Here is a 16,255-nt window from a genome sequence, read left to right as displayed (position 1 = left end):
TTCGGCACTCCAGATGTTTTGGACTACACCTCCCATGATGCTTTGCCAGCATTATGGGTGTAAGAGAATTATGGGGGATTGAGTGCACAACATCTGGCGTGCCGAAGGTTGCCTATCCCTGCACTATATTGTCCGTTCAAAGTATAATAAACCGTAAATAACATTAAAAACAAACTAGTATAATAAACGTTTAACATTTAGCTAGCTTTTAGCTATGTTACCCTAAACTGGAGGTAGGTTGCTCACCTAACGCGTGACGTATAGAGTGCGGTTATTGGCATATTCTGCACAGCATGCTGGGAGTGATGACAAGCTCATTGGCAGAGCTGCCATGTGTTGGTTAGGGATGGCCAGGACACAGGATCCCAGCAACTACACCTCCATGAGGCTGGCAATGCACCATGGGAGATGTAGTTCTGCAACACCTGAGAATCTAGAGTCATTATAGTTTATTATTATTATTATTTTATATATATATTTTTTTAATGATACACTTCCTCCCCAAAGAATACTCACATTATCTCCCTATCACACACACAATATAATGAATGAAACATGTAGTGTTTATTATTTACAATATTGATGTAATTTCTGAATAAAACATTATCAAGGTGTGTTTGTGTTTGGTGGGCTGTTAACCCCTCCGCTCCCGGCTGCCAGTAGGAGGAGAGGCAGAGCCCAGCACCGCATTGCTCCTCTCCCGGCAGCCGAGGGGTTAAATGACGTCACCGAATCATGTCGACGGGCAATGTGCGCCATTTTGAAACACCATCCCGGAGAAGCCGAGAGCGGCTTCTAACCGCCGGATCACTTCCCGCTCCGTGCCGACTCCCAGCTCGCGGTCCTGCCTCGCCGAGGGCGCACTGACAGCGCAGCATCCAGCCGGGGAGCAGCCGTACCGGCAGGCGGAGGCGGCGGGGGAGGAGGAGGAGGAGGAGGAGGAGGAGGAGGGCAGCGGCCGGAGTCTGAAGGGCGAACCCTCCCCGTCCCTCAGCGACGCCTGGATTGGGAGGCCTGGTTCTAGAGGGCAGCCATGGCAGGTAAATAGGAAGGGGGAGGGGGGAGCGCAGGGCCCGGGCTGCGGCCTAGTCAGAGGGCCCGAGGCGGCATGGAGAGCTGGGAAACTGCGGTCTGAGCGGCCCTCACAGCCCTGACCGAGCCCTGCATGATACAGCCCTCACTGACCGAGTCCTTACTGTATCCCCCCCATCCACAGCCCTCGCTGTATCCCCCCCATCCACAGCCCTCGCTGTATCCCCCCCATCCACAGCCCTCACTGTATCCCCCCCATCCACAGCCCTCACTGTATCCCCCCATCCACAGCCCTCACTGTATCCCCCCATCCACAGCCCTCACTGTATCCCCCCATCCACAGCCCTCACTGTATCCCCCCATCCACAGCCCTCACTGTATCCCCCCATCCACAGCCCTCACTGTATCCCCCCATCCACAGCCCTCACTGTATCCCCCCATCCACAGCCCTCACTGTATCCCCCCATCCACAGCCCTCACTGTATCCCCCCATCCACAGCCCTCACTGTATCCCCCCATCCACAGCCCTCACTGTATCCCCCCATCCACAGCCCTCACTGTATCCCCCCATCCACAGCCCTCACTGTATCCCCCCATCCACAGCCCTCACTGTATCCCCCCATCCACAGCCCTCACTGTATCCCCCCATCCACAGCCCTCACTGTATCCCCCCATCCACAGCCCTCACTGTATCCCCCCATCCACAGCCCTCACTGTATCCCCCCATCCACAGCCCTCACTGTATCCCCCCATCCACAGCCCTCACTGTATCCCCCCATCCACAGCCCTCACTGTATCCCCCCATCCACAGCCCTCACTGTATCCCCCCATCCACAGCCCTCACTGTATCCCCCATCCACAGCCCTCACTGTATCCCCATCCACAGCCCTCACTGTATCCCCATCCACAGCCCTCACTGTATCCCCATCCACAGCCCTCACTGTATCCCCATCCACAGCCCTCACTGTATCCCCATCCACAGCCCTCACTGTATCCCCATCCACAGCCCTCACTGTATCCCCATCCACAGCCCTCACTGTATCCCCATCCACAGCCCTCACTGTATCCCCATCCACAGCCCTCACTGTATCCCCATCCACAGCCCTCACTGTATCCCCATCCACAGCCCTCACTGTATCCCCATCCACAGCCCTCGCTGTATCCCCCCCATCCACAGCCCTCGCTGTATCCCCCCCATCCACAGCCCTCGCTGTATCCCCCCCATCCACAGCCCTCGCTGTATCCCCCCATCCACAGCCCTCGCTGTATCCCCCCCTCCACAGCCCTCGCTGTATCCCCCCATCCACAGCCCTCGCTGTATCCCCCCATCCACAGCCCTCGCTGTATCCCCCCATCCACAGCCCTCGCTGTATCCCCCCATCCACAGCCCTCGCTGTATCCCCCCATCCACAGCCCTCGCTGTATCCCCCCATCCACAGCCCTCGCTGTATCCCCCCATCCACAGCCCTCGCTGTATCCCCCCATCCACAGCCCTCGCTGTATCCCCCCATCCACAGCCCTCGCTGTATCCCCCCATCCACAGCCCTCGCTGTATCCCCCCATCCACAGCCCTCGCTGTATCCCCCCATCCACAGCCCTCGCTGTATCCCCCCATCCACAGCCCTCGCTGTATCCCCCCATCCACAGCCCTCGCTGTATCCCCCCATCCACAGCCCTCGCTGTATCCCCCCATCCACAGCCCTCGCTGTATCCCCCCCATCCACAGCCCTCGCTGTATCCCCCCCATCCACAGCCCTCGCTGTATCCCCCCCATCCACAGCCCTCGCTGTATCCCCCCCATCCACAGCCCTCGCTGTATCCCCCCCATCCACAGCCCTCGCTGTATCCCCCCCATCCACAGCCCTCGCTGTATCCCCCCCATCCACAGCCCTCGCTGTATCCCCCCCATCCACAGCCCTCGCTGTATCCCCCCCATCCACAGCCCTCGCTGTATCCCCCCCATCCACAGCCCTCGCTGTATCCCCCCATCCACAGCCCTCGCTGTATCCCCCCATCCACAGCCCTCGCTGTATCCCCCCATCCACAGCCCTCGCTGTATCCCCCCATCCACAGCCCTCGCTGTATCCCCCCATCCACAGCCCTCGCTGTATCCCCCCATCCACAGCCCTCGCTGTATCCCCCCCATCCACAGCCCTCGCTGTATCCCCCCCATCCACAGCCCTCGCTGTATCCCCCCCATCCACAGCCCTCGCTGTATCCCCCCCATCCACAGCCCTCGCTGTATCCCCCCCATCCACAGCCCTCGCTGTATCCCCCCCATCCACAGCCCTCGCTGTATCCCCCCCATCCACAGCCCTCGCTGTATCCCCCCATCCACAGCCCTCGCTGTATCCCCCCCATCCACAGCCCTCGCTGTATCCCCCCATCCACAGCCCTCGCTGTATCCCCCCATCCACAGCCCTCGCTGTATCCCCCCATCCACAGCCCTCGCTGTATCCCCCCCATCCACAGCCCTCGCTGTATCCCCCCCATCCACAGCCCTCGCTGTATCCCCCCCATCCACAGCCCTCGCTGTATCCCCCCCATCCATAGCCCTCGCTGTATCCCCCCATCCACAGCCCTCGCTGTATCCCCCCCATCCACAGCCCTCGCTGTATCCCCCCCATCCACAGCCCTCGCTGTATCCCCCCCATCCACAGCCCTCGCTGTATCCCCCCCATCCTCAGCCCTCGCTGTATCCCCCCCATCCTCAGCCCTCGCTGTATCCCCCCCATCCACAGCCCTCGCTGTATCCCCCCCATCCACAGCCCTCGCTGTATCCCCCCCATCCACAGCCCTCGCTGTATCCCCCCCATCCACAGCCCTCGCTGTATCCCCCCCATCCACAGCCCTCGCTGTATCCCCCCCATCCACAGCCCTCGCTGTATCCCCCCCATCCACAGCCCTCGCTGTATCCCCCCCATCCACAGCCCTCGCTGTATCCCCCCATCCACAGCCCTCGCTGTATCCCCCCCATCCACAGCCCTCGCTGTATCCCCCCCATCCACAGCCCTCGCTGTATCCCCCCCATCCACAGCCCTCGCTGTATCCCCCCCCATCCACAGCCCTCGCTGTATCCCCCCCCATCCACAGCCCTCGCTGTATCCCCCCCCATCCACAGCCCTCGCTGTATCCCCCCCCATCCACAGCCCTCGCTGTATCCCCCCCATCCACAGCCCTCGCTGTATCCCCCCCCATCCACAGCCCTCGCTGTATCCCCCCCATCCACAGCCCTCGCTGTATCCCCCCCATCCACAGCCCTCGCTGTATCCCCCCCCATCCACAGCCCTCGCTGTATCCCCCCCCATCCACAGCCCTCGCTGTATCCCCCCCCATCCACAGCCCTCGCTGTATCCCCCCCATCCACAGCCCTCGCTGTATCCCCCCCCATCCACAGCCCTCGCTGTATCCCCCCCCATCCACAGCCCTCGCTGTATCCCCCCCCCATCCACAGCCCTCGCTGTATCCCCCCCCCATCCACAGCCCTCGCTGTATCCCCCCCCCATCCACAGCCCTCGCTGTATCCCCCCCCATCCACAGCCCTCGCTGTATCCCCCCCCATCCACAGCCCTCGCTGTATCCCCCCCCATCCACAGCCCTCGCTGTATCCCCCCCCATCCACAGCCCTCGCTGTATCCCCCCCCATCCACAGCCCTCGCTGTATCCCCCCCATCCACAGCCCTCGCTGTATCCCCCCCCATCCACAGCCCTCGCTGTATCCCCCCCATCCACAGCCCTCGCTGTATCCCCCCCATCCACAGCCCTCGCTCGCTCTCCATCCTCGTATCCCCCGCCACAGCCCTCGCTCGCTCTCCATTCACGGCTCATGCTACACCAAGGGTAGAGGGGGCAGTGATTGTATGAGCATCAGCTGAGTACTCAAAGACAATCACTACCCCAGTACATAGTATGAACTGGCATGGAGAAAGGTGGAAGCATTGCTGAGTTATATCGCTATGTGAGACCAGGCTCCCGGGCATCAAGCATCTTTGCTGAATGGTGAATAAACCATTTAGCATTCATTCAGGACTCGGGGTCCACTGGGTCAGTAGTCAGTAGTGATTCAGGACTCCAGGCACCATAAACACATCAATCAGCGGAAGTGGTTATAGTACATAGTGTTCATTTTAAAGCACCATGACCCCCAATACATTGTGTTCTGCTTCCTACCTTCATTTTTGTTCTTATTGCTGTATAATAATAATAATAGAGCTTTGCAACATCACTGCTTCATTCAGGCCATTATCTTTTCTCAAAAATGCTTTTCCTGATGAAAATACATGTTTTAAATCATTTTTTTATACATATCTCTTAAGAATGAAAGTATTCCTTAACATGACACTGCATACCCCAAAAAAACCCTCTGCTGGGGCCGGTTTTAGTGGGATATGATCATTGCTCCCATTGAGAAAAAAAATGAGAGCCAGGATTCGCAGAGAAATCTTAGCCACTTCCTTGTTCTTGAAAAGCTGTAAATTTGCCGTAAGCAAGAAATTCATTAATGGGTATATTTTAGTTGTTTGCTTTTTTTTTTATATTGCATTTATAATATACTTTTCTCAAAAAGTGGAGTAAACCTTAATTAAAAGCCTTAAATTGATATTACAGCTTAATTTAAAAGAAAGTTTAAAATTAGGGATTGACTTATTGGTTCCACCGATTATTAAAGCAGATATTCAGCATATTTCTAACAATTGCAATCGGTCTAGTAATTTGCCGATATTATCAATAACTTAACTCTCCCAGAAAACTCCAGCTGCCAGGCAATGAGGTGCCACGTCACCCCTCCCTGTGAGTACCTGCATGCAGGGAGGTGAGTACTGTAATGTACCTGGCTGGTTGCCTGCCTGCGAGTGATAGGAGTGTGATTGCATGTTTTGCCTATTACAGATTTGTGTAAAAATTGTGTTGGTTCTTTAAAACTTTAAATGTACAGAATTGCTGCGCCGTTTATCGGCCGGAAAGATGACCAATTAATCTGTATTGATGTCGGCTCTGGAATAATATTGGTCGATTCCAAGTAAAAATGCGAGTATATATCTTCACACTAACGGTCTTCTCATTTGCAGGAGTGGGAGGAGGGAATGATTTCCAGTGGTGTTTCTCCCAAGTCAAAGGTGCCATAGATGAGGATGTTGCAGAAGGTTAGTATTTGCATATTTGTATTAAAATCTACATTTTGTTTTTTATTTTCTTTTGTAGTTTTCATTAAATATAGTCTTTATTTCAAAACGAAAATCTATACATTGTTATATTTTGTAATTTATTTTGTTATATAACCTCTACATTTTTATTGATCTTTAGATATATTCATATATAAAATGTACAAGTCTGCATTATCTAAGATGTCTTGCAATAACAAATATTCCAGACACTCAAAGCTTCTCAATACATGTAGACTTTATTAGGAACCATAAGCACAAAAGTTGTCAATGTTTTGACCTTGTCTAAGATGTCTGACTCATTTTCCTTAAATGATGCATGCTGCATCAGTCAGTCAGTGAGGCAAATTTTTCCTTTGTTATAAAGAACATGGAATTTGCATCCTTTTGTTCTTTAAGTCTGTTGATATGTCATACAGGTTTAATAGGATTCAGGTGTGGTAATTAAGTCCTAATAGCCTTAAAAGCAGTAGTCACCTGCTGGAGACTTTGGTGAATTCGCAAAGATACACAACGGTGACATCGTCGCTGGGGGTCTAGTGCCCGAGGGGAGCAGATAAAGGTGAGATTTGCGTGCCACCATCTTCTTCGATCTGCTCCTCTTCAGCACGCGCAAATGTACAGCATTGAGGTCTTGAGGATCCCACAAGACTGCAGAATCCTCCATAGCCCAGCCAATTCCCTGCAGCAGTCACTGGTGGTGGCTGTCAGGATTGACACTTAGACTCCACCCTGAATCTAAGAAAGTCAGGAGGAGGAGAAATACAGAGACAAAGTAGCAAAGTGAAATTCCAGCACAGTTAAAATTAATATTTCATAAAGATTCTATCTTTATGAAATACAATTTTTTCAACAGGGAGGGGGGGTGACATTGCTATATTACGTGCCGTTAAGTTTTTACTTTGGATGTTCAATCCAAATTTCATGTCAAGTCTGACTTTTGCCATCAAAGTGCATGAATGTTGCTCACTGTGGCAAAGTAGCACTGTTGATATTAAAGTCCAGGGCTAATGGGGACTGTGAGATTAAAATAAATGGTTACTCTGACAAATGATTCTCCGTCTTCTACAGCTTTGAGCTATAGGAGATTGTATTAGGTAATGAAGTATTTTGGCGTGTTTTGTGTGGGAAAGAATAAACTGAAGTGAATACGTTAATTTTATGAGCAATTTGTCTAATTTTCTTATAACACCTGTGGAAAAATATGCAGATCTAAAATCACAAACACTAATTCATTTTAAGGTATACCTTACGTGCAAAACATGTCACTATAGAAAGTGTATTTTCATCTAAATGTGTGCTAGCAAACCTTTAGTTATAAAGTTATACTGATCTTGTACTGTCAGTATAGGGTTAGTCAATTACGGCATTTATGGGCATCAGCATTCGTGCCAGTGCCATGCCCAAGTGACGCAGCAGCTCACAATTCCTTGCTTCTTTGCATGCTCCAACACGTTGAGAGTTTTAGGTTTGCTACTCTTGATTGTTTCTGGACACCATTTTGGAAAAGTAGAAATCCATTAACAGGCATGTACACAAAGCTTTGTTTCTATGAGACCACCACCTTTTAACATCTGAAGAAATTGAAGCAAGTCTTCAAAATGATCCATGAACTGGCATTTTCTCACTTTCATGCGTTGAAGTTTGTCTTGGAAAGCTAAAAATAAGTTACCGTAATTTAAGTTTTGCGTCCTACAAGTTTAATGCCCTCCCTTTGTTAACGAAGTTAACTGTACTTAAATACCGGGGCAGTCTCCTCACTGCAGCAATATGTAATTTGTGGGAGCATCATGTTTAAAGATCTCTGGTCCAGTCGGATACTTCCCTTAGAGAAGCATTGTGGACCTATGCAATGATCAGCCAATCCATTGATGCAGTTTTTAATTATGCCATGTGTGGGAAGAAAGATTTATTTATTTTATTTATTACTTTTTTTCTTTTTTATAATATATTTCCTGCAGAAAATGTGTATGAGGAAATGTTTTGTCCTCTTTACCAAGAACATTGCAAGGTCGAATGTTTGTGCTGCTGCTGAGCTTGTATTGCAATGTGTGATAAACTAAAAATAAACCAAATAAGCAGGTCTGTCCTCATAAATAAGCAGTTACTTATATCCACTACAATAATAGATATTAATTGTATTTATCTAGTGCCAAATTATTCCGCAGTGCTTTTCAATATTCTAAAAGGGGGCAATGTAACAATAAATAAGACATATACAAAATGTTATAGGGACACTAGGTAGAAGAGGACCCTGCTCAAACAAGCATACATTGGAGAGCAGGTGAGGTATAAAAACATAGTAGGCCATCAAGGGGGACAGTGAACAAACAAAGTGATAAAGTAGCAGATCTGTAGGTGAGAGTGGAGTGTTGCCCTTTAGGAGAGAGACAGGTTTGTAAAATAGAAGTTACTCTCGGAGGCAATAAGCTTTTCTGAAAAGTTGTGTTTTGAGGGACATCTTCAATGGCAGGCTGTTCCAAAGGAAAGGAGCCACCCACGAGAAGTTCTGCAAGTGCAAATTAGCAGTAAGGGTGCAAGCAGCTGACAGGAGGTGGTCACCAGCAGAGCATGGAGAGACTGAGAAGGGGTGTACCTAAGAATCCGTGTAGAAATGTAATGGTGGCTAGCGTTGTTTAGAGCTTTATAGGTAAGGGTTAGTATTTTGAATTGACACCTATATGATGCAGGAAGCCAGTGTAAGGATCGACAGAGGGGCGAGAGGAGTGAGAAGAGCAGTGTTCGTTTTGGTGGCAAATTTCATTTTAGTTTTTGTTAGTCTTCAAACTAAAAATCAGTTTTAGTTTTATTTTAGTCATCTGAATTGTTTTAGTCGACTAAATATTTTTGAGATTTAGATGACTAAAATACGACTAAAACTAAAATGGTTTGTCGACAAAATTAACACTAGCGAAGAGATGTGTTGTGTGTGTTTGCTTTATATATGGCAGACCCCCGCTGTAATATGACAACAAACCTAATTTTCCCTTCGTATAGTGGCAGTACTCACAAGTGGGATGTTCCTTCCGGTCTTGGACAAGAAGCTCCCCCTTCTTTTAGATTTATATCTGTGCTCCGCCTGCTGCCTCTATAAAGCCTGTAAGTCCTGAACACTCACCAGTTCTTCTTGTCCCGGCAAACGGGACGGACCGGTTTCCCCCGGTCTGGTGGAGAATGGTGCGATCAGCACAGGCTGCTGATCGAGGAGGTTAGTGCCCGATAGCTCCCCGGGCGGGAGTGGCACAGTGCTTCCGGTTTCGCGTTACGGAACGCGACCGGGTACTGCTCTTTATGTGGCTTTGCTCGTTGAGTTCCCGGGCGGTCCTCCTCGTGGCTTTACGCATGCGCACAGCGGTGGAACGCACGCCCGGAAGACTTTACGTTCCACCAAACACGGAATCTCGCTACTGCGCATGCGCGAGACGGTGTTGGCAACCAATTCAAAAATTTTGATTATAAAGCTGTGCAGAACCTTTCTTACCCCAAGGGTGGGTGTACAGTTCTGGTTCTCCGTGTCACCAGCCCTCCTACACGGACCTTAGGTGGTTTAAGGTGAGGTTTAACTTTTTAAACTCTCCTTTTATTTCACCTATGCTTATGCATGCTTCATTAATGTATTTTATTAATTTTCTATTCTGGTATTTCACAGATATGTCCAGCCCTATATCTCCGGATAAGGCAGATAAAGACAAGATGTCAACATCTGTTCCCAAAAAAGCCACAAGCAAGTCTAAGCATTTATCTTGTCTGGAATGTGCTGTACCTCTACCTGACGGATGTCGCAAAAAGACATGTAATCAGTGCGCTTCAGAATTACTGGAGAAAACAAAACAGATGGATATGGCATCCTTCCTGGGCTGGTTTCAGGAAAATTTGTCCCAGACATTTGAGTCTTTTAAAGATTCTGTAAAGAAACAGCCGGCTATTCAAGAAAATCTGCCTAAAAAACGTAAGAGGAATAGATCTCCTTCTGTGTCTGAAGAAGTAACGACAGCTGTACAAGAAACTGAACCTACCATGGGTAAGGTTAAAGGATTCCCAATGTCTCCTAATATTTTGGATATCCTTCATAGAGAATGGAAGAATCCTGAAAGACGTGCGTTTATTTAAACGCATTTTAAACTGGTGTTTAAGCTACAGTCTGAAGACAAATGGGAAGATCTTCCTAAAGTGGATATTCAGATTGCCCAGCTGCCAAAGAAAACCACTGAACAAACGAGCCGAAACTTCATGCAGAAGAATTTTCCAGGCCGCAGGATTTCAGTGCAGAGGGAAAATCCGATACAGATCCTTCCCATCTCATGTTCCTATTGAAGCTATCCAATGAATTCCTTTCAGATGCCTCTGAGGAGTTTCTTCGTTTATCAGCAAGAATTATGGGGTTGTCATCAGTAGCCAGAAGAGCACTTTGGCTACGAACATGGACAGCTGATTCAGCATCCAAGGCAGCCTTATGTGAATTACCCTTTGAGAGGGAAAAACTTTTTGGTACTCCTTTAAAAGACATTATTAAACCGATGTCGGGTACGAAGAAAGCCCTACCGCTGGAACCAAGAACCCAGGGATATAAAAGATTTCAGTACAGGGGTCAGCGGTCCTTTCGTTACCAAGGGCGGTTTCGCAGGTTTCACAAACATGGTGGGAACAACAGCCAGTGGTCTAGACAGGAATCCAACAGGCCAGACAAAAAGAGGAAGTTTTGACGCCAAAAGAGTGGGAGGACGCCTTCAGTTCTTCACCCACGAATGGAAAAGGAGTACTTCAAATGTGTGGTTTATAAGAACCGTTTCAGAAGGTTACAAGATAAAGTTTTTGTCAAGACCACGTCCATCCTTCCTACTGTCAAGCTATCCTTCAAGGGTAAAAACAGAGGCTCTCCTAACAGAAGCGCTCCTTCTTTTAAGAAAAGATGTGGTAGAGAAGGTACCCAAACGTTGGGAATTTCAGGGTGTTTACTCATGCCTTTTCCTGGTTCAAAAACCAGATGGATCCTTTCGGCTGATCCTGGACCTGAAACAAGTCAACACCTGCATACCGTACCAGAAGTTCCGTATGGAAAGTATTCTGTCGGTAACGCACATTCTACAAAAGGGAGATTACATGGCAAAGTTAGATTTAAAAGATGCTTATCTCCATGTACCAGTTTCAGAATCTTCTCTGAAGTTTCTCAGATTTGCTGTTCTAACAAGAAAGCGAAGGATTCTGCATTTACAATTCAAGGCTCTTCCCTTTGGCTTGTCCTCAGCTCCTCGAGTTTTTACAAAGATCCTGGCACCCATAGCAGCAGTTTTACGTCTCAAAGGTATCTCGATTGGTTCCTGAAAGCTCAATCAAGGCAACTGCTAAAACTTCATCTCAAGATTGCTATGAAGGTTTTAAAAGATCACGGTTGGATCCTGAACCTGGAAAAATCCAAGTTGATTCCGTCACTGAGTCTAGAATTCTTGGGGTTTCGGGTAGAATCACAGTCCCTCTCTCTTTTTCTACCAATAAAGAAACAATTGAGGATTTTAAGAGCCGTATCAAAGCTGCAGAAAAAACCTAAGCTCAATCAGGGATGCTATGAGGTTACTAGGCCTCCTCACTTCTGCAATTCCAGCAGTGGCCTGGGCAAAGGCGGAATCAAAACCATTGCAATGGGACATCCTTTCCCAATGGACACGAAAACAGGAAGATCTAGACTCTGCCTTCCACCTATCCGAGGGGGTGAAAAGACAACTGAACTGGTGGAAAGACAGAAGCAACATCTCAAAGGGCCTATCGTTTGCACAAAAACAGTGGATTACGATAACCACAGATGCCTCCCAGACGGGTTGGGGCGCCCATCTAGGTTCTCAGTTCCATCAAGGTCTTTGGAACAGAGAAGAGGCATGCGCATCCTCAAACTTCAAGGAGTTAAAAGCGGTTTGGAAGGCTCTGGTTTCCTTCAGCACTGTCATCACCAATCAGTCAGTAAGGATTCAGTCGGACAATGCCACTACGGTGGCTTATTTGAATCACCAAGGGGGCACAAAGGTAAAAGCTCTACAAGATCTCTGCTACCGCATAATGTCCTGGGCTCAAGCGAATCTTCTCGCAATATCAGCCACCCATATCAGAGGGTCTCTAAACATTATTGCAGACGACCTCAGCAGAAGCCATTGGTCTCAGGCAGACTGGGCGCTATCCAAACCAAGTTTTCTTGAAGCTGGTTTCTCGCTTTGGCAGGCCAGAGATACAGGGAGTGCAGAATTATTAGGCAAGTTGTATTTTTGAGGATTCATTTTATTATTGAACAACAACCATCTTCTCAATGAACCCAAAAAACTCATTAATATCAAAGCTGAATATTTTTGGAAGTAGTTTTTAGTTTGTTTTTAGTTTTAGCTATTTTAGGGGGATATCTGTGTGTGCAGGTGACTATTACTGTGCATAATTATTAGGCAACTTAACAAAAAACAAATATATACCCATTTCAATTATTTATTTTTACCAGTGAAACCAATATAACATCTCAACATTCACAAATATACATTTCTGACATTCAAAAACAAAAACAAATCAGTGACCAATATAGCCACCTTTCTTTGCAAGGACACTCAAAAGCCTGCCATCCATGGATTCTGTCAGTGTTTTGATCTGTTCACCATCAACATTGCGTGCAGAATCAACCACAGCCTCCCAGACACTGTTCAGAGAGGTGTACTGTTTTCCCTCCTTGTAAATCTCACATTTGATGATGGACCACAGGTTCTCAATGGGGTTCAGATCAGGTGAACAAGGAGGCCATGTCATTAGATTTTCTTCTTTTATACCCTTTCTTGCCAGCCACGCTGTGGAGTACTTGGACGCGTGTGACTGAGCATTGTCCTGCATGAAAATCATGTTTTTCTTGAAGGATGCAGACTTCTTCCTGTACCACTGCTTTAAGAAGGTGTCTTCCAGAAACTGGCAGTAGGACTGGGAGTTGAGCTTGACTCCATCCTCAACCCGAAAAGGCCCCACAAGCTCATCTTTGATGATACCAGCCCAAACCAGTACTCCACCTCCACCTTGCTGGCGTCTGAGTCGGACTGGAGCTCTCTGCCCTTTACCAATCCAGCCACGGGCCCATCAAGACTCACTCTCATTTCATGAGTCCATAAAACCTTAGAAAAATCAGTCTTGAGATATTTCTTGGCCCAGTCTTGACGTTTGAGCTTGAGTGTCTTGTTCAGTGGTGGTCGTCTTTCAGCCTTTCTTACCTTGGCCATGTCTCTGAGTATTGCACACCTTGTGCTTTTGGGCACTCCAGTGATGTTGCAGCTCTGAAATATGGCCAAACTGGTGGCAAGTGGCATCTTGGCAGCTGCACGCTTGACTTTTCTCAGTTCATGGGCAGTTATTTTTCCACACGCTTCTTGCGACCCTGTTGACTATTTTGAATGAAACGCTTGATTGTTCGATGATCACGCTTCAGAAGCTTTGCAATTTTAAGAGTGCTGCATCCCTCTGCAAGATATCTCACTATTTTTGACTTTTCTGAGCCTGTCAAGTCCTTCTTTTGACCCATTTTGCCAAAGGAAAGGAAGTTGCCTAATAATTATGCACACCTGATATAGGGTGTTGATGTCATTAGACCACACCCCTTCTCATTACAGAGATGCACATCACCTAATATGCTTAATTGGTAGTAGGCTTTCAAGCCTATACAGCTTGGAGTAAGACAACATGCATAAAGAGGATGATGTGGTCAAAATACTCATTTGCCTAATAATTCTGCACTCCCTGTATATTTGTTGGCCACAAGGAGAAACAGAAAAGTTCAAAGATTTGCTTCTCTCCGTACAGGAGATTACCCAGATGTCCTTGACGGTCTATCGATCCCTTGGAGCTTCGACATGGCTTATGTTTTCCCTCCTATCGCTCTTATACCACGGATTGTTCAGAAAATAAGATGGGAGAAGGCAAGAATTTTGGCAGTCCTACCCTTCTGGCCGAACAGAAGTTGGTTTTCAGAAGTGGAAAACATGACCATCTCACGTTGGCATCTCCCAGTTTCTTCCCACATTTTAGAGAATGTGACTCTTCCCGTAGAAACCCTGGAGATGTTTCACCTGACGGCATGGTTGCTGCAAGGATGATCCTTCAAGGTCATGGTCTTTCTGACCATTTATGTGATGTTTTGCTGTCCTCTGTCCACTTGTCCACTTCGAAAATCTATTTCAGGGTTTGGATGAAGTTCAGAACTTGGTGTTCACTTCGTGGTTCAGATCCTGCCAAAGCCTGTTATTCTTTCTTTTTTACAAGAGGGGTTTCTACGCTCAAAGGCCAGATTTCAGCTCTTAGTCACTTCCTGGTTCGTGACTTGGCCTCAAACATGCTTGTACGAAGGTTTATTAATTCCATACGGTTGAAGAGGCCTCCCAAGCTGGTTCCTTTTCCTACCTGGGATTTGTGTCTGGTTCTTCAAGCCCTTTGTGAACCACCGTTTGAACCATTACTTAAAGTCCCCATCAATCTGCTTACCTTCAAGACGGCCTTCCTGGTGGCTATCACCTCCGCTAGGAGAATAGGTGAGATCCGAGCTCTAACTTCTTCTCCGGAGTTCACCATATTTCATCAAGAAAAGGTGGTACTGCATCCCAGACCTTCCTTTCTGCCCAAGGTTATATCAAGTGCTGCGATTAACCAGCCTATTATTCTGCCAGCCTTTTGTCAATCACCTACATCAGATCTGGAAAGAAAGTGGCATCTCCTGGAGGTTAGGAGATCCCTGAAGATCTACCTTTGGAAGTCTCAGGAGTTTAGATCCTCAGATCATCTCTTTGTCTACTTTCAAGGCAAAGGTAAAGGTGGTGCTGTCTCCGGACCCTCTTTAGCTAGATGGCTGACAAATACCATCAGGTTGGCTTATCACTCCAAAGGGATTCCTCTTAGATTCCCATTGAAGGCTCATTCTACTAGGGCTATGGCAACCTCCTGGGCTGAAAGAGCAGCTGCATCACCTGAAGACATCTGCAAAGCGGCTACCTGGTCTTCATTACATACCTTTATCAAGCATTATAGGCTGGACATATTCTCATCATCTAAGGCTGCTTTTGGGCGTAATGTGCTGCAAGCTGTGGCCTGCTGAGTTCCCACCCTTTATTTGTTGCAGGGATCTTGCTATATCCCACTTTTGAGTACTGCCACTATACGAAGGGAAAAACAGTAATTTTACTTACCGTAAATTCCTTTTTTCTTTGTATAGTGGCAGTACTGGCTTTCCCTCCGCTTTGATGTGGATTAAATGAATTTGCATTACTTGGTCTCTGTTTGGTTCTTTTTTATTATTGGTGAGTGTTCAGGACTTACAGGCTTTATAGAGGCAGCAGGCGGAGCACAGATATAAATCTAAAAGAAGGGGGAGCTTCTTGTCCAAGACCGGAAGGAACATCCCACTTGTGAGTACTGCCACTATACAAAGAAAAAAGGAATTTACGGTAAGTAAAATTACTGTTTTTTTACACAGATTCAACATTAGGCAGTGGAAATCAGAGTTCAGGGCTGTAACTAGCTTCTGTCGCAAAAGTGCAAATATCTCTGTATTTGAAGCATTTTGAACAGATCTTCTGCACATCCAGATTCCTTGCTCCATGACCACTTCTAAAAGCAGAAGTGGTCATGGAGGTTGCAGCAAACTTTAAAAATGACCTCATTTTAAAACATTGCCTCAATTTAAAAGAAAAAAAATCCTCCAAGCTTTCTCTGGGTAGGACAGTCTCCAAGTTGTGCGCGTTGTATATCTGCCTTATGCAAAATTAACCATCTAATTGAGGTAAGGGCTGCCTCCTTTAGCTGTCATTTAACCAGCTAAATTACTTTCTTCCTTGCTACCACTATCTATTGCAAATATCCCAGAAGATGACATCCCTGCTCAGAATGCTGTGGCCCAGGGACTAAACTGAAGTGAATTATACTTGCCCACTGGGTGCAACTTTTTTTTTTTTTAATGCATATGTAAATGGTTAAAACATGAAGGTCTGTGTAGGATCCTGCAAGACCATGGAATCATTCATAGACCTACTCGTGATGTACGAGAACATGCCTAATTGACAATA

At 47.6% G+C, this 16,255-nt stretch overlaps 1 protein-coding gene across 1 annotated transcript in view; it reads left to right on the top strand.

Moving 5' to 3' along the window:
• The first annotated feature begins 740 nt into the window (after positions 1-740).
• Positions 741-16,255, top strand: part of PPP2R2D (protein phosphatase 2 regulatory subunit Bdelta) — a 39,025-nt gene continuing 23,510 nt past the window's right edge. The window contains exons 1-2 of the mRNA XM_063435098.1: positions 741-1,040; positions 6,102-6,176. Of these exons, the coding sequence (XP_063291168.1) occupies positions 1,034-1,040; positions 6,102-6,176 (82 nt within the window). The 5' untranslated portion in view covers positions 741-1,033. The remainder of the gene's footprint in view (positions 1,041-6,101; positions 6,177-16,255) is intronic.

The sequence above is a fragment of the Pelobates fuscus genome, chromosome 10 (assembly GCF_036172605.1).
Source record: "Pelobates fuscus isolate aPelFus1 chromosome 10, aPelFus1.pri, whole genome shotgun sequence".
NCBI lineage: Eukaryota > Metazoa > Chordata > Amphibia > Anura > Pelobatidae > Pelobates > Pelobates fuscus.
The sequence above is the reverse complement of the archived record's forward strand: the minus strand, read 5'-3'. Positions and strand labels throughout refer to the sequence as shown.